At 36.9% G+C, this 24,333-nt stretch overlaps 2 protein-coding genes across 2 annotated transcripts; one reads left to right on the forward strand and one right to left on the reverse strand.

Moving 5' to 3' along the window:
- Positions 1-366: 366 nt before the first annotated feature.
- On the reverse strand, positions 367-516 carry LOC101536100 (keratin-associated protein 20-1-like). The gene has a single exon (XM_004588583.2). The coding sequence runs from the start codon at positions 514-516 to the stop codon at positions 367-369; it is 150 nt and encodes a 49-aa protein (XP_004588640.2).
- A 4,958-nt stretch (positions 517-5,474) lies between these two features.
- Positions 5,475-21,138, forward strand: LOC118758880 (keratin-associated protein 6-3-like). The gene is made up of 3 exons (XM_058661316.1): positions 5,475-5,542; positions 15,474-15,592; positions 20,927-21,138. Exons 1-3 carry the CDS (start codon positions 5,475-5,477, stop codon positions 21,136-21,138), a joined length of 399 nt encoding a protein of 132 aa, XP_058517299.1.
- The last annotated feature ends 3,195 nt before the right edge of the window (positions 21,139-24,333 follow it).

Consider the following 24,333-nt stretch of genomic DNA (forward strand, 5'->3'; position numbering starts at 1 on the left):
TAATTAGAGTCACTTTTTGGGATTGAAATCACACACGTTTCTATCTTGTGATCAGCTACATGGAGAATTGGCAATGAAAATAAACATGAGAATTCAATATGTTGGCAAAGAGGTGAGCTTTATTCAAAATAGTTTGAGATCAAAGGACATTTTTGTTGCATTTTACACGATTGTTTTTCTGTCATTTTGCACAACAGAATAAGATAAAGAGCATATCTTTAGTTCTTTCATGATAGCCTAGATATATTCATTTGCATATTTGTTTATTATTTAATTTAGAAGAAACAGCTTAAGATGAACAAGGCCTATGGTACAATCCATACTTTGCAAGTTGACAATCTAACAACCTCAGGATCTCTAGCGTTTTCAGTAGAATCCATATGACCAATATCTTCCAAAGCAAGATGGGCGGCAGCAGCCATATCCATAGCCTCCATAACCACGATAGCCACAACCATAGCCATAGCCAAGCCCACCATAGCCAAGCCCCCCATAGTAGTTGCTGTAATAGATCATGTCAGGAGTGGATGGTTCTGATGTAGAAGAGGAAGGAAGATGTTTAAGTTTGAACTTCATCATTTCAGACGGTCTTTTATACTTCCCTAGAAGGAGGAGGGGCATGTGGTTTATTTTCATATAAACCACAAACAATACCACCAGAAAAGCGCTCATAAATGTCTCATTTCATTAGGCATAGTGAAGCTGACATAGTTGAGTTTATTCTACTGCTACGTCAACAGTTTCAAAATCAAATCACATGCTTTACATGCAGACTTCAAGTCTAAATCCCATCAGAAGCGTACATGAAATCAGAGAATCTATGTCAACTACAGCTGGTTCAAGTTGCTTTTGGCTGATTCAGGCTTTCAAGTTCATCTGTGGAAGAGAAAGTCCCTTTGTATGATTTGGGGATTTACTTAAAATACAAGATCTACAAAACTATCCAATATTTCTTTGGTAAATGCAATATTTTTTCTTTAAACATGCAGATCAAATAACGTCATTAAGATGCAATTTTATACATGTGTGTGTGTTTTCTTCTATTATAGCAAATTGCCTTGACTCAGTCTCTCTACTAGATGGCAAGACGCACATTTTCTTGTTGATTGTATTTTATATACTAATGTGTAAAGAACAGAGTTCATGGATTTCATAGACACAGTTCCAAGAATACAGTGGCACTTCCCTCCTTCCTTTCTTTCCTTTTTCTTTTTCATTTCTTTTTGCAGTAGCATGCTTTAAATTTGCGTTATAGTCATAATCTCAAATGCTCCTCTCAAGAGAGAGCTTCAGGTAAAATGCAGAAAGACCATTTTTGCACATGAATATAGTCATGCATTGTTAACAATTATCAAATTGTAAGATTTCAATTCTAATCATATATATATATACACATATATATGTGTATATATATATATGTATTCCTCTATAAATTAGCTGCCACAAATCAGAGAAAATATATGGAATTTGTTATTCTGGTTCTGGTCAGTATCAGTAATTAGAATGATTTCCAACTGCATCAATTTTGTTACAAAAAACAGGGTTTCATTCTTTTTTATGGCCAATCAATTTTTATATATAAAACCATATTTTAATCTAATCATCATTTCTTTATCTAGTTACCTGAAATAATTCCATAGTATAACTCTTGTGAATTGTCATGTTATAATTATTTGAGTACTGATGACTCTTCCATATGCTGACTTCAGTGTAGGTAAATTCCAGAGTGGAATGGCCAAGAAATGTGGTAAACCTATTTTTAGACTACATAGGAATCTCTGGTCTTCCAAAATAGTTCTTTTCTACACATCCACACCAACGCATACTATTTTTGGATATTTAATGATAGCAAAACTAACTGAGCTGGGATGAAATTTCATGATGGTTCCCTGATGGCTAGTGACCTGTAGCATTTTATTTTCATATACCTGTTGGGCATTTGTATTTCATTCTTTGAAATTTTTTTTAATCATGTGCTTTTGTTCATTTCTTTATTGGACTGTTGGTTTTATTGTTCTTGAATCTCCCAAAATTCTTATAGAGCCTGGATATTAAGCCTATATTAGTTACAGAGTTCAGAAAATCAGTTATCCTATTCTGTTGGCTGCATTTTCATCTGTTTATGGATTCTCCTGCTGAGCAGAAGCATTTCAGCTTGATGTAATCTCATTTTTCTCTTTTTCTCTTTTATTGCCTTTGCTTCTAGAGTCTTATTGCAGATGGCTTTTACCTACATCAATGTGTGTTGCAATGTTTTCCTATGTCTTGTTCTAGTAATTTGAGAAAATATCCATTCTTGTCCATAACAGATAAAATCAACAAAATTCAAATTCTCCGTAAAATTGAAATGTCCTTGCATTAACTATTTCACTCTCCCTCTCCCCTGCCTCAGGCAGCATGCCACTGGGGTAGGAAATGATGTTTGTCTTATCAGCACAGAACAAATGTCTTTAGATGGCAGAATGTGTTTTTCTTCTCTTGTACTATGACAGCAATAACAAACAAACAAAACTTCTCAGTTATCAGGTGAAATTCAGTGCTGCATTCTTGTTATATTAAGTCAGAAAAGTCTATGACAAAGCCAGGAAAATCAGTGAGTCCGCACTCAGATCCTTTTGGGTAAAAATAATCATTGTATGTCAACTTGCTTGTAAGTAACTTGGTAGGACTTGATTTTAATTTAATAAAACAGAACATGAATTTTTCTAATTTATTTTTAAGTTTCTTTCATTGAGGAAATTCTATAAATATGATCTCTATACAAAAATCGCACTATATAAAAATCAGCTCTAATTGGCTCAAGGACCTAAACCTACACCCAGAAACCATTAAACTACTAAAGGAAAACATAGGAAGCACACTCCAAGATACAGGAACAGGGAAAGACTTTTTAGAAAAGACGCCTAAAGCAACGGCGATCAAATCCAAAATGAACAAATGGGACTATATCAAACTAGAAAGTTTCTGTACAGCAAAGGAAACAATTAAAAAAGTGAAGAAGCAACCAACAGAATGGGAGAAAATTTTTGCATTCTACACAAGTGACAGGGGACTAATATCTAGGATCTACAAAGAGCTTCAGAAACCCAGGGATAGTGAAAAAACAAACCCTGTAGCAAGATGGGCAAAGGAAATGAACAGACATTTCTCAAAAGAACAGATTCAAATGGCTAACAAACATATGAAAAGATGCTCAGGCTCTCTAGCCATCAGAGAGATACAAATGAAAACCACCTTGAGGTACCACCTAACTCCTGTGAGACTGGCCTACATTCAGAATTCGAAAAACAACACATGCTGGCGTGGATGTGGGGAGAAAGGTACCCTCCTTCACTGCTGGTGGGAGTGTAGGCTAGTACAATCATTGTGGAAATCCATATGGAGAATGCTTGGAAAATTGCAAATAAACCTGCCATATGACCCAGCAATCCCGCTCTTAGGAATATACCCAACAGAAGTAAAATCTGCATATGAGAAGGGAATCTGTAATCCTATATTTACAGCAGCACAATCTACCATAGCAATGACATGGAAACAAACCAGATGTGCGTCTAAGGAAGAATGGTTAAAAAAACTGGTACATCTACTCAATGGAATATTATTCAGCTGTCAAGAAGAACGATATTATTCTATTTAAAACCAGGTGGTCCCAACTAGAAACCATTATGCTCAGCGAAATGAGTCAATCACAAAAGAATAAATACCATATATTCTCTCTCATATAAGGAAGCCAACATGGGAAGGGTAACTCTAATAGTCCAATCTATACTGTTTTTTTGAGCGTCTGTTAGCTGTTTTGGCTGTGTCTCAGATGTTTTGATGTTTTTATGTTGGTTTGTTTGCTTCCAAATAAGTTCTTTTCTCTAGTGGAGTTCATCAAGTGCCCATGGAGTATGCGATGGCAACATAGTTCCTAAGAGACTTCTGTGTTTCCTTTTAGTTAAGCATGTGCTGCCTACTCAGTGGCACATTACTTAATCAAGGTGCTACAATTTGTTGTTGACATTGTTGCTGTTGTTATTCATGCTGTGACTGATGTGGCTGTTATGAAATGATGTCAATCCGAAAAATAGTTTAAAAAAATGTTCTAGATATGAGAAAAAAAAATGTCTTTGGTATTTTGAGATTGCAATAAGCTTGTAAATTGCTTTAAGTATGATGAGTATTTTGATGATATTAATACTTTCAATATATAGGAATTTGATTTTAACAGATAATTTTGTACTATGAATGTTTACTGTTAGTACCAGGTGTGAAATATGGCTTTTTGTTATTGTTATACTTTTGTTTTCAAAAGATTAATTTTTCTGGCCAAAAGTCTTAATTATTTTAGAGGTAATCTGTGAAAAAAATATGATCTCTATCTGGTTAGGAATTCAGGATATAAATTTGAATTCACAAATATTTGGTATCTTGAAAATGGAGTCGTAAGAGAAATACTGATGTAACTGAAGGAGAAAAGTCCAGTTGTTTCTTTGGCCTGGTATTCTAGAATTTCAAGACATTTTGTTTTTGTTGCCAGTCTCATGAAGTTGAGTCACTAGAGATGTTTCTCAATATCTTGTCATGTTTAGTAATAAAATATTTCTCATGTGAAAATGAGAAGAATCTAAATTAATTAAGTGGACTTATTACAGCAGGAAATAGATGAAAAAGCTCAAATTTAAAGAAAACCATTCTGGCCTGTTAAATGTCAGCCAGAACAAGGTAAGTTATAGGTTCTCTGCAACATATTAGACTTTGCTTAATAAAATGTTATGTCTTGCCATAAAGCCTCGGTATGAAAACTGGTTAAGTGATATGTGTAGGGTTTTAAAGGCAAAACAACTGATTATTAGTGTGTTCCATGTATATTTTAAATACACTCAACACCAAGGAATGTCCTCAGTGCCTGCAAGATCAGGTTTTAAAATGAAGATTCAAAAATTCCTTACATTGTTCCTGATTTGTTTGTGGGTCACACCCTACTGAAAGGGATATAAAAGGCCTCCTGCAAGCAGCATTGTGCAGACTCAAGTCACCTACACTCCTCCTCCTCCTGCTCCTCCACCCAAGGACAATCTCAACACCAACACCATGTGTGGCTACTACGGAAACTACTATGGCGGCCGTGGCTATGGATGCTGTGGCTATGGAGGCCTGGGCTATGGCTATGGAGGCCTGGGCTGGGGCTATGGCTCCTACTATGGCTGTGGCATCCGCAGACTGGGCTGTGGCTATGGCTCTGGCTATGGCTATGGCTCACGCTCCCTCTGTGGCTGTGGCTATGGCTATGGTTCTGGCTATGGCTCTGGCTTTGGTTACTACTACTGAGGATGCCAAGGAAAACGCTGATGTCCCACATCTCTAACACTGACAGAAAATAAGTTGGGCTTCATTCTTGAATGACAAGTCTGATACTGCCTCTGAAGTCCAATGTAATATGTTCTTAGGTTACAATGTTACTTGCAGTTCCCAGTGCTTTTCTTCGTGAAATGAAGCAGGGTGAAAATTCATCTGGAACAACATCATTCTCCTTCATCTGGGTCATCTGTCCTGACAGGTGCCTTGATGATTTCTTGATGGAGCTTGTTTCTCTGTTGTCCTAATAAATTTCATTAATCTGAAAAGTAGTCTTTGCCTTTTTTGTCTGTAATTTGCTATCCAATGCTATTGTTATGTGTCATCAGTTTGCATGAAAGTTAAAAATGGTCATTTATGTTTGGGATTTATTTCCTCCAACTAATTTTGCATCAGTTTTGGTACTATTTCTAAGGGCAGTCATCACAGGACTATTGCTTATTTTGTAAATGACAGTTTCATCTTCTTTTTCTTTTGATCCTCAAACTTATATAGATATTTGAATTGCCAAAGTCTTAGGACTAGGGCCTTTTGAGAGTCTTTCAGTCATTGAGAGTCCTGTGATGCCTGTCCTTTGGAGGAGAGCCAGACTGGGCTAACCAGCTCTATCTACTGCTAGATGTGAGAGCCAGAGTAAGTGCAGGATGATTGGGCTTTGCCTCAGCATCAGCTGGCAAGTGTTGTGACTGCTGGCAAGTCCTGTCAAGCTAGTGTGTGGAACGACTCAGAGAATGTAAGAACTAAGACTGGGAATTCACCCAGCAGGGAAACTGGGAACCTCTCTAATGGGTTGCGACTGCCGTTGATGAGTATGGGAACCCGGGCTAGGGGTGGGCCTGGTTAGACAGGTGGTGACACCCATTGGCATGAATGTGTGCTAGATAGTAGGGTTGGTTGGATTGAGTTAGTCTTCAACACCCATTGCCATGTATGAGAGCTGAATAGGATGTGGAAAAGACTGGACCAGTTTGCTGCACAAACTGGCAAGTGTTGTAACCAGGGCTGGAGGGTTGACCTAGAGGAGGTAACTGGGGGATTGCTCCAACAAGGCTACCACTCCTTCTGGTGTACAGGAGGTCTGAGTGTGTGGTGGGTAGGGTTGGGTTGGGCCACAGCATCCATTGGTTTACATAACAGACAGGGCTGGAGACAGAATTGATCCAGCAATTAAAGCTGCCAGTGTATGTATGGGCTGATTTGGTTGATAGACAGAGCCAGACCCCTTACTGGTAAGCACACACAAGAATCAGGACTAAGATCACTTCAGACAAGGTTTCTTTAAGGAATCCCCTCAACCGAATCACTGGACTCAGAATTTCAACTATCGGGAGAATTGGGGGATATGTGATCTAACTGTGGAGTGCATGTGTTAGAGCTGGTCCTCCTCAGTGGCTTGGTCAGAGCAGTGGATGGTATACACAGATGCACATGGGAGATATGGCAATCCATTGAGGTCTGCAGAGGACATCTGGTACCATAACGGAGGAAGGAGGTCAGAACAAATTAGTCAACTAACCCATCTTAGGTCTGTCTCCAAATAAACGTTCTATTTCATCCCTTTCAAAATATTTATTGAGATATTATACTTCATAATATTTCCTTATATATATTTTCCTTTTTGTAAAAACATAACGAAATGCATGTGTAATTTGTAAGTACATTCTCATTCTTGACCATTTTAACAGAAACTTACCAAATGCAATGATTTGGCCAAAGTAATAACCAACTTTATTATTTATTTGTTTATATATCATAGATTCTAATATTTATGTTTATTTAATAAGAACTCTTTTTTTATTTGATGTTTATCTAAAAGGCTTGTTTTATTGATTCTAAAATAAATTTATTTTCTAACATAATTTGGGATACCTCTCTAATCATTTGGATTTGCAATTTTTCACATACCTGGCAGTTTGCATTTTCTTCATATTTTAATTCAAATTGATTTCTTATTTATACAATTTTGAAAAATACTTACATTTGAAATTATTTATTTCTTTGTCCAATGTACTTATTTGTAGCTGCAGGTCTGAACGTTTCCTTTGATACATAGAAAACTCACGCAGTAAATGCCACCTGTTCAGGAACTTACTATAAAACCACTTTACCAGCAGTGATATTGAATGCCTGGAATATACACACACCTTTTAAATCTCTTAGAAAACACCCTAATGAACCAGTTTGTCCAATTAAACTACACAGACCAAGGCAAAAGAGAACTGTAAACAGCTGGAAAATTAATCAGACTTTGGGAACATAACACACAAAAATAGAGTTAATTGTTCAGCATAATCAGTGTGTATTGTAAATAAATTATTGCATTGAACTGGAAATGTCCTAATAATAAAAAAGATTCCAACATAATAATAAAAAGATCATCACATGAAAAACTAAGAAAATCACTCAAATTATGAAAAAGATAATCAAATGACATTAAAACAAAAAGTCAGATATTGACTTATCTGACAGGGATCTTCAAGGGATAATAAAAATTTCTACATCATATTTTCTTGAAACACTTAAAACATTTAAAATCTGAATGAAAAGGAGATATTATGAAGGAACCAAATAAAATCACAGAACTTAAACACACACTATCAGAAATTTAAAAATTTACTTAATGTTCTCAATAGTAGAATAGCGAAAACAGAATACAGAGTTGTGCAACTTGAAAACATAGCAATATAATTCAGAAGGTGCAATCTTGAAGTATAAACTGAAAATAAGAATGAGCAAATTGATAGAATAATTAAAAGATACAACTTAAGTGATCATGTTCCATAAACCAGAGTTAGCAAGTGAATCTGCAGTGGTACTTAGTGTGTTAGAATTTTTAGAAGGTTGATGAAACACACTCATACGTCCCAGAGGTGAAGGATACATAGATGAACTTTCCTGTGATGATCATTTGACAATACATGTACATACCAAAGCACCTCATTACACACTAAATATATGTGATTTTTTTCTTTGTGGATTCTTTTTTCTTTGCAAAAATTATTAAATATGTTTGGGCTGTTAACATGGATAGTTTTTTGAGGCCATTCTTTGCAATTTTCTCTACACCTCAGAGATCTTACCTGGTTTTTTCCCTGTTTTTTTTTTTTTTTCTATCCATGATTTAGGTGGTTGCTTTCTTAAGCAACCAACTCCCTCTTGGCAGCTCATTAGCAAAGTCTACATTATTTTAGTGTATATCTGTGGTTTTCACTTCCTGTCTTATGAGAAATACTTGAGCTACTATTCTGGCAGAAATAATTACCTGTTGTATTGTAAAGATATTGCTGCTTTTCCAGAGGTTACTGGCCTGGGCAGTAGAGTTTAGGTTTCTTGATTTGCCATATCTGTCACAAGATGCATGGCATGATCTGGACTGATGAGGAGGGTAAGAGAGCTGAGACTAGCAAAGTTTTGTGTCTTGAGTAGGTCCCTGGCACCACAGGTTGGAGCTTAATATTGGAAGACAAATTCCATTTGGCCAAAATTACTTGGACTTTAACCAACAGAGCACAGGCAGGAAATAAGCTGATGGCAAGCCAGATATGAGACAAACTATGTAGCTCACTACCTGGATGAGTGTGTAGTAAGATCTTCTAAGTCTGTTACACCTTCTCTCACACTCTGTTGGAGGAAGAGTGATGAATGGAACACACTGTGATATAAATGATAAGAATAAAATATGAATCTAGATTTAACAGGAGCTCTTGGATGGATATTTCTGCATTTGCTGTGTGTTTACGATAGGTTAGTAACATAAATATTTTTTTAGTTGATTTAGAACACTAGGAGAGCTTCCAAAAATCCTTAATTTTTAAATATTTTTAAATATAACAAATAAGGGCCTGGGATCTGCTGGACACTTTTCTGAGTCTCACGACTCCCGCAGTCAACATTTACAGCCTCTTTGCGGTTTGCACGTTGACTCGCACGTTAACTTGTCTCTCCATAGTCTGGATCACTGTGGCATACATAATGACAAACCTGCTCTAAATTTTTTTTCCTTCAGTTTCTCTATCTTCCTTTTAAAATGCTATTTCAAATTTAGAAATGTTTCGGTGACAGAGTCTTCCTTATATGATGTCTTACGGAGTAAAAGAAATGACTCCGTATTATTCTCTGGTTGTTTTCAGAAGTCATTCATGTCAGGATGAGTGAAGTATTTTAGCCTGAAGCCCGACACATTGGCTTAGTGAGTGTATTCTTGCCTTGGAAGCACCGGGATCCCATGTGACCACCAGTCTGTGTTCTGACTCCTCCACTTTCCATGCAGCTCCCTACCTGTGGCCTGGAAAAGCAGAAGAGAAAGGCCCAAAGCCTTTGGACTGTGCACCCATGTAGGAGTCCTGGAAGAAGTTCCTGGATCTTGGCTTTGGATTGACTCAGCTCCAGCCCGTTGTGGTCACTTGGACAGTGAAGCAGAGGACCAAAGGTCTTTCCTCTCTGTATCTTCTCTCTGTAAATCTGCCTTTTCAATAAAAATAAATAAATCCTTATTTAAAAACAGAATTTATTTTATCCAATCATTTGGTTTCTATTCAGAAAGCAATTTCTTTTGTGAATTCTCTAGCAGAATATTTGAACTTCTAATCTTGTCACTAAAAGATTGCTATTTTCCTTTATGTCCTATCACTGCTGATACGAACATTTGAAATAATAAATAAAGTGAATATAGAAAAGTTACTGTGATGGCTCATCTGAATATCAACCAGGTTAACAGTAACAGGATTGTACTTCTCAGCATACATTTTGGGCCAAACTTGTGTTTACAAAAATTTGAACTATATAGGCAAATTTTTATATGAATAATAAGAGTCTTTGATCTTGGAGCAAGCATGTGTCAATCACTGTGGACAATTTACTGGAACAGGTGTAAATTCTGGAGCCTCTTCGTAACTTTGGGGTGATAGGCATTGTATCTGTCATGCAGCCACCATGCATAAGATGAATTTGATCTAGCATATTTGTCACTGAATTAAAAAATATATTAATTAAAAAAATATATAGTGATTATGTGTGATTTATTTAAAACATTTACATCTGCCCAGAGCCACAAAGTCAAATACTAGGTATCAAAAAAGAAGGAAATGTAGACAAAATAATGAGAAAGGAATATGATTTATGTCTACAAGTTTAGCAAACATCACGGCAGCTTATCATCAACACTTTTATCTGCTCATGCAAACAGATTTACAGCAATATACATGTTCTTTTTTGATATAGTTTTCAAGCCTAACATATTGCATCACCAACTATAAATGACTAAGGGCTCAGTAACCTCAGGTATGTGCACACAAGCACATATCATCACAAGTAATCTAGAAAACTAACATAGATAAATATGCATATATATGTATATATATGTTCCAAAAATATCCTTTTAATAAAAAAATGGACATTTTGTTATGTAAATTGTTATTTGTATTTAATCGGTCACCAGAAACACAATATCAAAGGCGGTATGCTGTTCTTCTTGTCTAACTTGTTGTAGGCTCTAGATAATTGATCACAGACTTCTGAGGCATTGTGAGCCTTATGGGTTGAGACTGGCTGTTTTTATTTAAACAGACAATATTGCTATGCTTGATATCTATCTATCTATCTATATATATATCTATCTATCATCTATTTATCTAGAGAAGGATATTTGCATAACAACATGAACTAAAAAGCATTCAGGATTTTAGAACTTCGTAGAAGCCAGAGACTAGGCCAATCTGTAACCATCACATAACATCCAGAGCCACGTTCTAGACATCCATCACTACAACAAGTCACCATGCCAGAGGGCTTCGTGCCGGAAAGGACAGCTTGTCTCTGCAGCAAGGCAGGAGTCTGTTGGTCTCATAGATGCCCACAGCTTTCTAGACAGTCGGGTGACATGCGAAGGAGACAAAATCAATCACAAGTTGGAATTGTGTCCTAATCTATTTTTGGCTCTAAAACCAGTTTGAGAATTCTCTAAAAACCACAAACCTGAAGCAATTTTCCTATCTGTTAACATGATTATAATGAAACATATACCTTTCATGAGAGATTGTTCTTCAATTTTGGAGGCATGTTTATTACCAATGCTAAAATTAATCTCTGCTACCAGCTATTATGACATGCAACCCTGGCATCTCTCTCTCTGTCTCTCTCTATTGAATTTCTAGCTTTACTAAACAAGCCTGAGGAGTAAGATTATTGCTTCAGGAATATGAAGATGTATGAAAATGTTGGAAATAAAAAAAAGACAGTGACAAAATTTCCTCATAAAATATTGGGCAATAAAATGTTTTACCATTTTTTAGGACTAATGTTATTCTCATTGATTTACACTTTGAATCTGCATGCATGCATCTATGATTTTGTATGTAATCCTGGCTATGGTAGAAAATCTAATATTTAACTTGTTGATCCTCAATGTGTAGAAGATGAAAGGATTATCTTCAGTCTGTCTTTAATTATTCCAGATACCCTAAACACTTTATTCCTAGAATGTGCCCCCTGATGTGAAAAACTTTTGAGATGATCACATTAGTGCTTATACTCTTGCCCAATAAGTACTACTTAAGTCTAGTTATGGCAAAACTTCACAAAAATCCATATTGATAGATATACTCAAAAATATCTAATCTGAAATTTTCTAGCCCATGAAATTGTCACCAACTGGAGTCATCTAAATAGGCGGAGTAATGAAATGCGATATCAGAGCCTGGGACAGAAAATAAAGGAATCTGATAGCAAGAATGGCGAAATATTGAGTGAAACATTTGGAAAGTTAATTTCTTGTGTTGCTTACTATACTGTGATTATAAAAGATGCTAACAGTAGGTGATGGCAAGTGATATATTTTACAAATAGTCTGGTAATATGTATTGAAACTAGAAACATAAGTAGAGATTGGAAAACCATGTAACCAACATCACACATTTAAATGGGTTAGATAGAGGGTAGGCTTTGAGTACTTTTGCATTTGGGAGACAGGCTAAAGAGAGATAAAGGAAGATGCTTAGAAGGAATAACTGGCAAGAACACAGCTCAATGGATTTTCTCTGGTAGGATGGAATAAGTGTCGGAGAATCTTTCAGGAGCAAAAAAGATTTCGGTGACTCTGGGAACAAGGAAGATGGTTGAGCTCAATGGAACTGGCAAGAATGGGGTGTCTATAATTCCTGCAAGAGCAGTGTCAGTAAAATGGCGGGGTAGAGACCAATGATCACAGGTATTGGAGAGGAATGGTGGTATTAGGATGCTAGCACAAAAAAGGCACTTGATTTTTTAAGTAATGCTGAATAAACCAAAGTGGATTTCTTCAGAGTGTTGCAAAAGTAAAATATTTTAAATTATGGAATATACTTGGTTATTAATACATTCAGAATACACTTGGGAATTGTTAACAAGAAAATAAATATGAGGTGGTAAACAGATTTCACTGCTGTGATTAGATAGAGTAACACAACCCATTAATTATAGATGGAAGTAATTATAGATGAAAAAGTATTCCAAAGTTTTAAAGATCTAGTCATTGGAAAAAATGCTGTCAAAAATAACAACATACTGAATATCAGTCACAAAACAATGCATTAAGTATTTTTAAATCAATATCAATCTTTTTCAATCAGAATCAAGGTAAGATTAGTTGTGATTTTTGATTGGGTGAAGCAACTCAGGTTTGTGACATTCTGGTGACACTTTAAGGACTTAAATTGTTTTGGTAAAGCATAATCCTTTTTCCTTCTTTTTAGCTTTTATTAAAGATTTAATTTGTACTTTGATTGACATTATTAAGTGACAGTCCAAGGTCATTACTATTTTCTTTGTGGGAAAATTAAACAAGATACAATGAAAATGTCTCCCCTTGCTATGTAAGTCCAACAGGTAGTACATGAATTGTCTTAATAATTCACTGGATTTAGAAAACTGCACTTGGACCCGGCGTGATAACATATTGGTTAAGGTCCTCGCCTTGAACGTACCAGGATTCCATATGGTTGCTGGTTCTAATCCTGGGGCCCGGCTTCCCATTCAGCTCCCTGCTTGTAGCCTGGGAATGCAGTCAAGGATGGCCCAAAGGATTGGGACACTGCACCCTGTGGGAGACCCGGAGGAAGCTCCTGGCTCCTGGCTTCGGATTGACTCAGCTCCAGCCATTGTAGCCGCTTGGGGAGTGAATCATCGGGTAAAAGATCTTTATCTCTCTCCTCCTCCCTGTATAACTGACTTTCCAATAAAAAATAAATCTTTTTAAAAAAATAGAAAACTGCCCCTGTCCAGAGCCACATATGGTAAGATCATTTGAAGTACATGAAATAACAATAAATATCAAATGAATTAATGTCATCATTTGAATCAAGTGTTTTTCTTCTGTGTTAAGGTACTATATTGCTATTATTCATTTGTAATGGTCACAATGTATAATGAATTAGGTAATTTAAAAATAAACATTTTCCTTTCAAAGGATAGATAAATTAAACAGAAAGGATGTCTAATCTTCAAACCCAATGTATCTTAGTGTAATCCAGCCTCAAATTCGAACACAGCCTGTGGAGGTACCATAGTGGAAAACACTAACATAAAAAAGTGTTTTCCAAAAAATTCTGGTTGGGATAACAGAAATCTATGTGTGAATGTGTTGGATATTGTGGCATCCCACACCTTTTTAAATTGACAGAGATACAGTGTGAAGCTACTCCCACTTCAGCTAGACACCAGGCTCAGTTTTCACACTGACTTCAGTGATGACAGGACTGTTTCAATTAATATACAACAAAATCAAGTATGCCAGGTAACAGAAGGTACTGATGTTATAAGAGAGAAAGAATTCTGTTTTCCTTTTATTTTTTTTAGGTTTATTTTAGTTTATGTGAAGGGCAAGGATTGCAGAAGACGGAGGGACAGAGAGTCCTTGTGTCTGCTATTCACTTAGAGGCTGGATTGCAGAAGCTGGATTTGGGCAAGCCGAAAGTCAGAAGCCCAGAGCTTCTCCCAGGTGTACGCTGTGGGTGCAGGGACACAAGCAGCGGAGTTGTCCTCTGCACATTATCGGGATCTGGATTGAAAGCAGACAACCAGGTTTTGAACCAGTGTCCACCTAGGATGCTGGTGTTCCAGAAGGTGGTTTAATCCACCACATTACCTGGCAGACCCTCCAGTTCGTTAGTGAGCACAGGTAGATATTCCATGATTTCTTAAGAATACTAACCTTGTTATATATACAATTTGGGAAAATGGAACAGAGACATCAGATTCTGCAATATAAAATGTATTTGCTGTTCTTCATTACAAGTTGAAACCAAATGAGAATTATAATTAGACTCATTGATATAAAAAGTAAAGTAAAATTTCACTTACCTTGTTTTTTGAGTTTATATCTGATTGTTATCAACATCATGTTCAGTGTAAAAACATAACTGAATATAGGAAGAAAAATAATTATTTTGCCTTACAACAGAAGAAAAGCTTATCAGACAAATGAGAATTATTGTTCATGTGAAATATATCTCTCACACAAACATGCATATACACACATAGAAGCATTCAAACATACACACCCTCAGTAAAATTATTGAGGATAATAGTAATTTTTGTTGTGACTGTGAGTATGTGAATATTCTGAAAACTTGGATAAAAATGAATCCCTGGGGCAGGTATTTTCCTGATGGATACGATACCAGTTAGGACCCCATACCCCACAGAAAAGTGCCTGGGTTAGCGTCTCGACTCTCCTTGAGAACCAGCTTTCAGCTACTGCTCAAGTAGAGAGGCAGTACTGATGGTTACACCGGAATCAGAGGTCCAGATTTTCAGATTCCTCATCTTGGGAGGGTACAACCCTGAGTGTTGTAGGTGATTGACAACTGAACCAGGAAATGTAAGATCACTCTCTCTGCCTTCCAGCACATAAATAAAATATAAAAGAAGAATTACATCCTTAACTGGATAGATTCCAGGCCGAGGGATTCAGCAAAAAGAAATATTCCTCATGACTGAGAAATAACAAATTAACCAAATTACTCACAAAATGAGCCAATGACAGGAGCATTTGCTGCTGGGTCACACCCACAATGAGGACCTATAAAAGGACTCCTGCAAGCAGCATTGTGCAGACTCAAGTCACCTACACTCCTCCTCCTCCTGCTCCTCCACCCAAGGACAATCTCAACACCCAACACCATGTGTGGCTACTACGGAAACTACTATGGCGGCCGTGGCTATGGATGCTGTGGCTATGGAGGCCTGGGCTATGGCTATGGAGGCCTGGGCTATGGCTATGGAGGCCTGGGCTGTGGCTATGGCTCCTACTATGGCTGTGGCATCCGCAGACTGGGCTGTGGCTATGGCTCTGGCTATGGCTATGGCTCACGCTCCCTCTGTGGCTGTGGCTATGGCTATGGCTCTGGCTATGGCTCTGGCTTTGGTTACTACTACTGAGGATGCCAAGGGAGACTGCTGCCTTCTACACCTGTGATATTCTCTAGTTCTGAGCTCCCCATTTTCTGTACTTCATCTTTGAATGATGATCGTGCTTTGGAAGTACAACATGTCTGTTGTTGACGTAAAATCTAATATTTAGTTTTCTCCACGAAGTGGGATAAGATGGAGTTAATGAAGACCTCATAGCTCTCCATCCGCCAGGATGATGATACCACAGTAACTTCCTACATCAGTTTTGTTAACTATTTTCCTTGTTGATATAATAAACTTATTTAATCTACCACAGCAACCTTAGCCTTTTCTGTGAATCATTGATTTCAGTTTTGTGTTTCACCATGTAAGACAGAGAATTGTTACGTTCTTTGGTGGATATTTTCCTTTACTGCTTCTTGGTCGGTTTCTTTACCAATTCAAATGTTATTTTCTGATAAGTGCAATTTAGTTTTAATAAATCTCATTGTCCCTCACTGCAATGAACAATCAGCACATATTACATTAGATAACTCTCAACACCAGATTAATAATATTTATAGTTGGCTTAAACATTTATTGGTACATGGTGCAAGCTGATGGATAAAATTTACTCTTGCAAACTTTCATGTTCATATATCTCAAAGTTAGTGTAGTTCACATATTTAATCTTCCATTTTAAAGGTACAATTTTTTTTTAAAGATTTATTTATTTTATCACAAAGTCAGATATACAGAGAGGAGGAGAGACAGAGAGGAAGATCTTCCATCCGATGATTCACTCCCCAAGTGAGCCGCAACGAGCCGGTGCGCGCCGATCCGATGCCGGGAACCAGGAACCTCTTCCAGGTCTCCCACACGGGTGCAGGGTCCCAATGCATTGGGCTGTCCCCGACTGCTTTCCCAGGCCACAAGCAGGGAGCTGGATGGGAAGTGGAGCTGCTGGGATCAGAACCGGCGCCCATATGGGATCCCGGGGCTTCCAAGGCGAGGACTCTAGCCGCTAGGCCACGCCGCCGGGCCCTAAAGGTACAATTTTTTAATGGAGGTGTATCCTATGAAATAGATTTAAAATTTGATTTACCATGAGCTGGTAATACATTGTAAACTATTTCATAAAACCCATAAGAAGCTTGATTTTCTTATTTGTATTTCATGCAATATGTTGAGTGGAATGTGAGTTCTATATGAGGCTTTGGCAGATAGGGATCCAGTGGCATACTCATGGCAGGCAGAATTCAGTGCATTGCATATATGGGACTGCAGGAATACATTTCTTCCTGGCTGTTGACTGGACTTCCATGTGAGCTTTCTCCTTGAGGTCATTTCAGCACAAAATTTTTGGCTAAGTGTATTCCTATGAAATGCAACTTGTTTTCTCAAAGCCAGTTGAGGAAGGTTACCCCAGCAAGAGACTTTTACATAATCCATATACCTGTCTATTTTGTTGCTGAAAAACAAGCCACAGATCTCACGCACCCTCACAGAAAGCTGCTTACAGATGGACAAGAACAGCATCTGGGGAGGCAACAGTGGGGCTTTCAGAGTCTGTCCATCACAATTTCAATGCTCTATGTTCTTCATATTAGGAATTAGGAAGTTATCTTATTTCCACAACATTGGAATTATTTTGTTTTTGAAGAAGTGGCAAAAGCAGCTTAAGCAATCATCTTTGCTATTTTTGTGGGAGCACTTAACATATGATTTTTCATCATAAATTCAGGTAAATGGGTAGATAAGTCATGAGAACATGGTCTTTGGTTCATTTCTGTATTCTGGTTCCTTGAGAATGTATTATTTTATTTAAATTTTCTTATTTAACTCCACAGAGCACCTAAAACAGTGCCATAGACATGCAAATCTTCCTCTTTTCATTTATTAGCCTCCATTTTGTGTATATATTTTTTTCCAAAAATATGTAATCCTGATTGTAGTGTGAGAAAACTTGAGACTAAGTAACAAATTAGAAAACATTATGGAAAAGATTCAAAGTCATGTGGTTCAAGGGAAGACTGCAGGATTGTCACTCTTAGAGGACACGAGGAAAGCACAAAATCAAATGTATTGTGAATTGGACCCTGGTAGAGGAAAAAAAAGAGCTGTATTTGAAAGAAGGAGGAAATAAAATATGTAGATTTTGAGTTCTGTTAATCCTATCATATGTAATAATGTTCTTGGAAATGCAAAGTGAGAAAGATTGGAAAGGTATTGTCATCAAAGTGACCAATCTACACAGTGTTTAAACAGAGTCTAGAATATAGACGGGGGAAACAATTGCACTTTCACAGTTGAGAATCAAAAGGAAATTAAATCCATTGGAAAGACACAAAGAAAGGAAACCTGGAGGAACATCTGGCGAGACTGAAATTCGATCAAATATCTGTAGCAGAATACACCTAATTTGGGGGAATTTTTTTAGGAATGAAAGAGAATTTAGGTGAAAAAGCGCATTGTGTGAAGTTTGGGTAGAATCAAGACTAAAGCAGCAGGTTTGCTGAGATAGGTTTTAGTGATTCTGCAGGAACAGTCCCAGAGGGCGGCATGGAGGAAGCTTTGCCCTAAAGCTCAGGGGAGAGATGGAGATTGTCTCAAAGCTTTCATAATTGGCATATTTTGTTTCTAATCAAGGCACATTATTGATAATTAAATACATTCATAATAATACATCTAGAAAATGATTTTTATAAGATATTTTAATTTAGAAAAATAATGAAATTCATGGATAGGAATAATTTAATACCTTCAAGAAAATACTAAGGAGACTGAAATCTAGTTAATGTTGCTATTAGGAGCATTGTGTTGCGCCACACACACACACACACACACACACACACCCCTACGCTGAATCAATAGTCCTTTTAAGTCAAGCACAAGCACACACTAAAAAGAAGAAAACAGGTATAAGACCATTACCGTGGCCTAGCGACTAAAGTCCTCGCCTTGAACACGCCAGGATCCCATATGGGCGCTGGTTCTAATCCTGATGCCCTGCTTCCCATCCAGCTCTGTTTGTGGCCTGGGAAAGCAATAAAGGATGACACAAAGGCAAGGGACCCTGCAACCACGTGGGAGACCCAGAAGAGGCTCCTGGCTCCTGGCTTTGAACCGGCTCAGCTCCAGCCTTTGCTACTGCTTGAAGAGTTAACCTTCGGACGGAAAATCTTCCTCTCTGTCTTTCCTCTCTGAATATCTACCTTTCCAGTAAAAAATAATAAATCTTAAAAAAAGAACAAAACAGGTTAATTATAGTTTGTTTCTCTTTTTTCTTAATTGTTTGCTTATACTCAGTCTTACACAAATTGATGATGTCAAAACAATCTAAAGAAACAATAATCTGATATTTTAATCATTTTCTTTGTTTTAATAAAAATTATTTGCTTCACTGATTATCTATTTTATAACGAGTTGAGGTCATCATTCTTTTTAAATTTGGCAATTTGACAAAGTATGCTACAGACTCTTGTTATTAATATCTAAATATAGCAGATAATGAATGAAAGAAATTTCACAAGAAGTCATGAGCATTAGAAAATGAGCAAAACATGAAACACACATGGAAAGAATTTGTGGGATACATGAAGCAGGGATGAATAATTGAATGTGTCCTTCTGATCACCCACATAAAGTCATGGCATGTATCAAGAGATTTAGTTCTGGAGTGATTCCCAGTCACAGTGGTTACAATGCTCCTTGAAATGCCTGCAACAAGTACTGGAATTCCTGCCTTAGAACCACAGAGGCTGAAATAGTGGACTCCCTACTACCCTCTTCTGGCATTTGTCTGTCCCAGCACTAACATTTTCAGGCATTTAATAATTGATGAGTTGATAAGCATTGTTTATCTGTAACACTGTCAAAATAAATACAGCATGCATATTTTAGCAACTGTTTTGTTTTGATACACTTGAAATGGCAACTAAGAGAAATGAAGTGGAGAAATAGATATATCATGATTCTGATGAACATTAAGCAATGGCTATAAAATATAGAGGGTGGCTAACATTTCAAGCCCCTGTCACTGTCATTTCAGCACTGAATTTTGGTCTCTACCTAATGGTGCCCACATTACAATATTAACATTTTAATTAAGAACAATCATTGGGAAATCAAACATGTGTGCTTATGTGGATTTTACTTTCTTATACGCATTCAAATACAGACAGATATGTCTCCTCATTTTGATATGAAACTATTTCTAGTTTTCTTTGGGTGTTAGATAAAATTAATTATTAGAGTGATTTGAATGGTAACACTAATTCTTTTACATGTTATGCAAGACAGCTTAACATGTCATATTACAAAGAGAGCCAAGGATATTTGAAAAAGTTCTCTAATCCATTATAAACTCAAATAAATGATGCTATGAGAGATGAAGAGTTATGAATGCAGACTCATTGCTGAGTGCATAATTTGGAAAGGAGAAAACAGAAGTGGGATCCCCTAATGTAGCTTTTATTTTCTAATTTTTCATTAGAAGTTAAAAATAAATGGAAATTTGATTTACTTGGCAGAGTGGGAAAGTAGATAATTTATTATGACACCTGCTTCTCTTGAATTTTAAATTAGTGGATTATATCGACACCATGGAGAGGAAAGAGATATTTGGTCTTTGTAATACAAAATTAACTGGTGCTGCAAGAAAACACTAGTATAGAAAAAGAAGAAAAGGCATTTCATTATGAAATTGGAAGGTTTTTCTTGTTAAATGTCAAAAAGAGGGGGTTGGAAACTTGGGACCAAGGATAAATATAATTATGAATAAACCAGCTTACTTTGCTTTGTGAAAGATGGCTATAAAGGGTTACAATGAACAACTATTTAAGAAAGGAGCCTAGGGGAACAGCCTTTTACATGAGTGTCTCTTCTTACTAAAGTGCTCTATTAATATAGAGATTCCAAACTGAGACTAAACAAAGTAAGTTTCCTTCACAACTCTGAGGATTTATCTCATGATTGAAAAACAACAAATTAACTATGTTAGTCATAAAATGAACCAATGACAAGAGCATTTGCTACTGGGTCACACCCATACTAGGATGTATAAAAGGCCTCCTGCAAGCAGCATTGTGCAGACTCAAGTCACCTACACTCCTCCTGCTCCTCCACTCAAGAACAACCTCAACACCCAACACCATGTGTGGCTACTACGGAAACTACTATGGCAGCCGTGGCTATGGATGCTGTGGCTATGGAGGCCTGGGCTATGGCTATGGAGGCCTGGGCTATGGCTATGGAGGCCTGGGCTATGGCTATGGAGGCCTGGGCTGTGGCTATGGCTCCTACTATGGCTGTGGCATCCGCAGACTGGGCTGTGGCTATGGCTCTGGCTATGGCTATGGCTCACGCTCCCTCTGTGGCTGTGGCTATGGCTATGGTTCTGGCTATGGCTCTGGCTTTGGCTACTACTACTGAGGACACCAAAGGAGACTGCTATCCTCTGAACCTGCAACCTTGGCATTCTTCACTTAGAACCTCCTGTTTTGAGCTGTATCTTGGATGAAGATGATCCTAAATAGCACTGTTGTAAAATGTGTTGCTGACCTAACTTCTACCCTACAATTCTCATAAACTCTCTTCATCCAATAGGCTAGCAAAAAATTCGGCTCAAAATTCACCTGAGTCAACATATTTCTTTTCCCACCTGGATGATGATACCACAATATCTGTTTTGATGACTTTAATGATGGAGTTATTTTCCTTGTTAACTCAATAAACTTGTTTCATCTGTAAAAGCAATCCTGAATTTTTATTGCCAATCATTTGATATTTGGTACTAACGCAGTTTTGCATTTTTATTTGTAAGAAAGTGAATCATTTCTTCCTGTGAGAGATACTTTCTCTTACTATTTATAGATAAATATTTAATGTTTGAAATTTAGTTTCCTTTGAAGTATAGTTTATTTGTGGAAAACTTCACTGTCTATTATGGAACAAAGAACACATATTTGGTTAATTCTGTACTTTAATCAAGAATTGCTATTACATTCATTAAATCATTGCTTGGCTTATGGTACATAACAAAGAAAAATAAGCTTTTTTTAAAAAAGTTCCTATACATGCACCTAAAAACATACTATTCATGTGTTCAACTTTATTTTTCCCTTTAATGGCAGTGATTATCATTGGCGATTTTTGGGAATAACATAATCAAGTTTATGCCGAGCTAGTGAGGCTTTATAAAGTGATATGACTTGCAGTTGGATAGCAATAATTTTATGTAAACTATGTTGGATTCTAACAGCGAAGCTTCTTTATATCACAAGTAGGGAATTCAAAATGCCGATTGGGAGCAGTTGTCTACTGGGAAATAATTCATTTCTCTTCTCATATCAAGTCTAGCAATCTTCACACCAATATTTAATTGGTTTTCTTTGTCTACTTTGGAGATTCAAGTGTAGTATTAAGCTTCCTCAGCTTCCACTTTAAGTTCCATTTTTTGGTGCAAATAAATGAGTTTGTTAATCAAATCACAGTCAAACCAACATCCAAATTCAGGAAAAAAAATACCAATAGTCCTGAGTGCTATATGCATAATTTCTTTCTGGTATTTTCATGTGGGAAAGAATAAAAATATTGCAAATAATGTGACATCCACACAATTTTCACCCTGTCTTAGTTACCCCATATAAGAGAAAGCCTGGTATTTGTATTTTTCTCTGACTTACTTCTCAGCAGAATAGTTTTTAATTTAGACTACTTACAAGAAAAGCTTAAATCACTGATTATAATTTTTTCCTTCGTAACATAATTTTCTAATCCCATTTTGATAATTCATATGCTGCATTTTTTCAATTTAAATTATTTTTAAAATTTTGCCAGGAACTGTGTCTTCAACCCACATATTACTTAAAATAAGGTTTTCCTCCCTACATGGAGAAATCAGTACAGCTAGTGGGTGACTGTACAGATATCCACCTGCCGGAGACCAGCTCTGGCTGACTGAGAGCTTGCAAAGGATGCATGGATCGGTGAGACAATAAGAAGATGTGGACCACTATGACATGATGCTCATAATGGACAACTCAGAAAAGCTGCCTTCTTTATTTATACACAAATCATCACAAGCTTTTACACAATATCCAACTGTTTCATTTTTACTTCATGGTTAAGAGAATACAAAAAACAATCCTAAAGAAAACATTTTTAACAAACCATTACTAATTGAAATGTCAATGAGGTGGTCACAGAAGGTGGTTAAGAACTCGCATTTGCTTTTAACATATTGGTTACTCATTACTATGTCAATTAATTCCATAATGATGTAAATAGTTGCTGATGGTATGTTGGAGCTTTTAATTGATCGGGATGATACTCTGCTGGCTCTGTCTTCAGACCAGAGAGGGTGTACCTAGGAAGCCGTTGGACTTGACTGGACAATAAGATGCTGGACTCTATGTTTGGTATATGCTTGCGGTGGGGGAATCTCAGCTGAACTTGAACTGTGGTTATGCAGCAAGGTGGAGGAGTCCACCACGGTGGGAGGGTTTGGGGAGGGGTGGGGAGAATCCAAGTACCTATGAAACTGTGTCACATAATACAATGTAATTAATGAATTAAAAATAATAAATAAATTAAAAAAAAATTACTCACTGAAACCTGCAGTCACCTGGCTGAAGCCAGGAACTCCATGGTTGGCAGTGCATGTGGTTACAGAGCGACAAGTGGTTTACTTATACTCAAAATCAATTTTTACTAAACACAAACTAACTAATATGGCTTAAAATAATAAGAGTACAAAATTAAAAGATTATAAATGAAAGGATTTTATAAAAGCATATAACATAGATTCTTTGCTAAATCTTATAATCAAAACATGCATTAATTACCATCACCTTCACCTAGTGCTGATTCAATTGTTTTTTGTTCTTTTGTTAAAGGGCAGTGAAAGGGATCAAGGCAGCTCAGCCAATCTACAAACAGAGGGCCTTTACAAGAAACTTCCTTGTATCTTTATAAACTGTTTTCTTTCCCTAAACATAAGTGCCAATATAAGATAGAGATTTTAAGCCATTTTTGAGGTTGTTCACATCTGTTCCCCTATAGAAGATGCCCCATATGCTTTTGCTTTCTGTGATGAGAAACTAAAATACGTCATATCATGTGTTGTAACAGTTCGAGGTAAATGGTAAACAAACTCTTTGTACCTCCATGATTGCCATCTGTTCCAAGATATAATCAAGCCATTTCTTAAGGAAATCATTACTTATACTAGGGCAAACTTCAGGACAAAAGTGGGCACATAACAGGATATTTGGAAACATAGTGGGCTCAATTGTACTATTGTATACTTTTAGTTGTGTGTCATAGCCTTACATCGCTAAAGATGTTTTTATCATAACACGATTGATCAATTTGAGGTGTCATACCAGTTACAGGAATCACTTCACATTAGCGGAAAAACAACAACACCACCCTCAGGAGAATTCTATGAAATATCAGAGAGGTGATTGAGTGTCCATACAATGGGGTGAGGCAGTAATGAGGTGACCAGAGACATTCCGCTGGGCCTTGCCTCGCAGACAATAACTCCTCGTAGCCTTGCTAACCGAGGAGTGGTGCTCATTACACACCCATGCCATCCGACCCAACTGCATGGCTCCCCACATC

Source organism: Ochotona princeps, chromosome 3 (assembly GCF_030435755.1).
Source record: "Ochotona princeps isolate mOchPri1 chromosome 3, mOchPri1.hap1, whole genome shotgun sequence".
NCBI lineage: Eukaryota > Metazoa > Chordata > Mammalia > Lagomorpha > Ochotonidae > Ochotona > Ochotona princeps.

Excerpts from the sequence above, each read along its gene's own strand:
- LOC101536100 (XM_004588583.2), bottom strand. The coding sequence starts at position 516 with ATGATCTATTACAGCAACTACTATGGGGGGCTTGGCTATGGTGGGCTT.
- LOC118758880 (XM_058661316.1), top strand. The coding sequence starts at position 5,475 with ATGAAGCAGGGTGAAAATTCATCTGGAACAACATCATTCTCCTTCATC. Across the intron at positions 5,543-15,473 it reads TGGGTCATCTGTCCTGACAG|GACAATCTCAACACCCAACA; the intron begins GTGCCTTGATGA and ends CCTCCACCCAAG. Across the intron at positions 15,593-20,926 it reads TGGAGGCCTGGGCTATGGCT|GCTATGGCTATGGAGGCCTG; the intron begins ATGGAGGCCTGG and ends ATGGAGGCCTGG.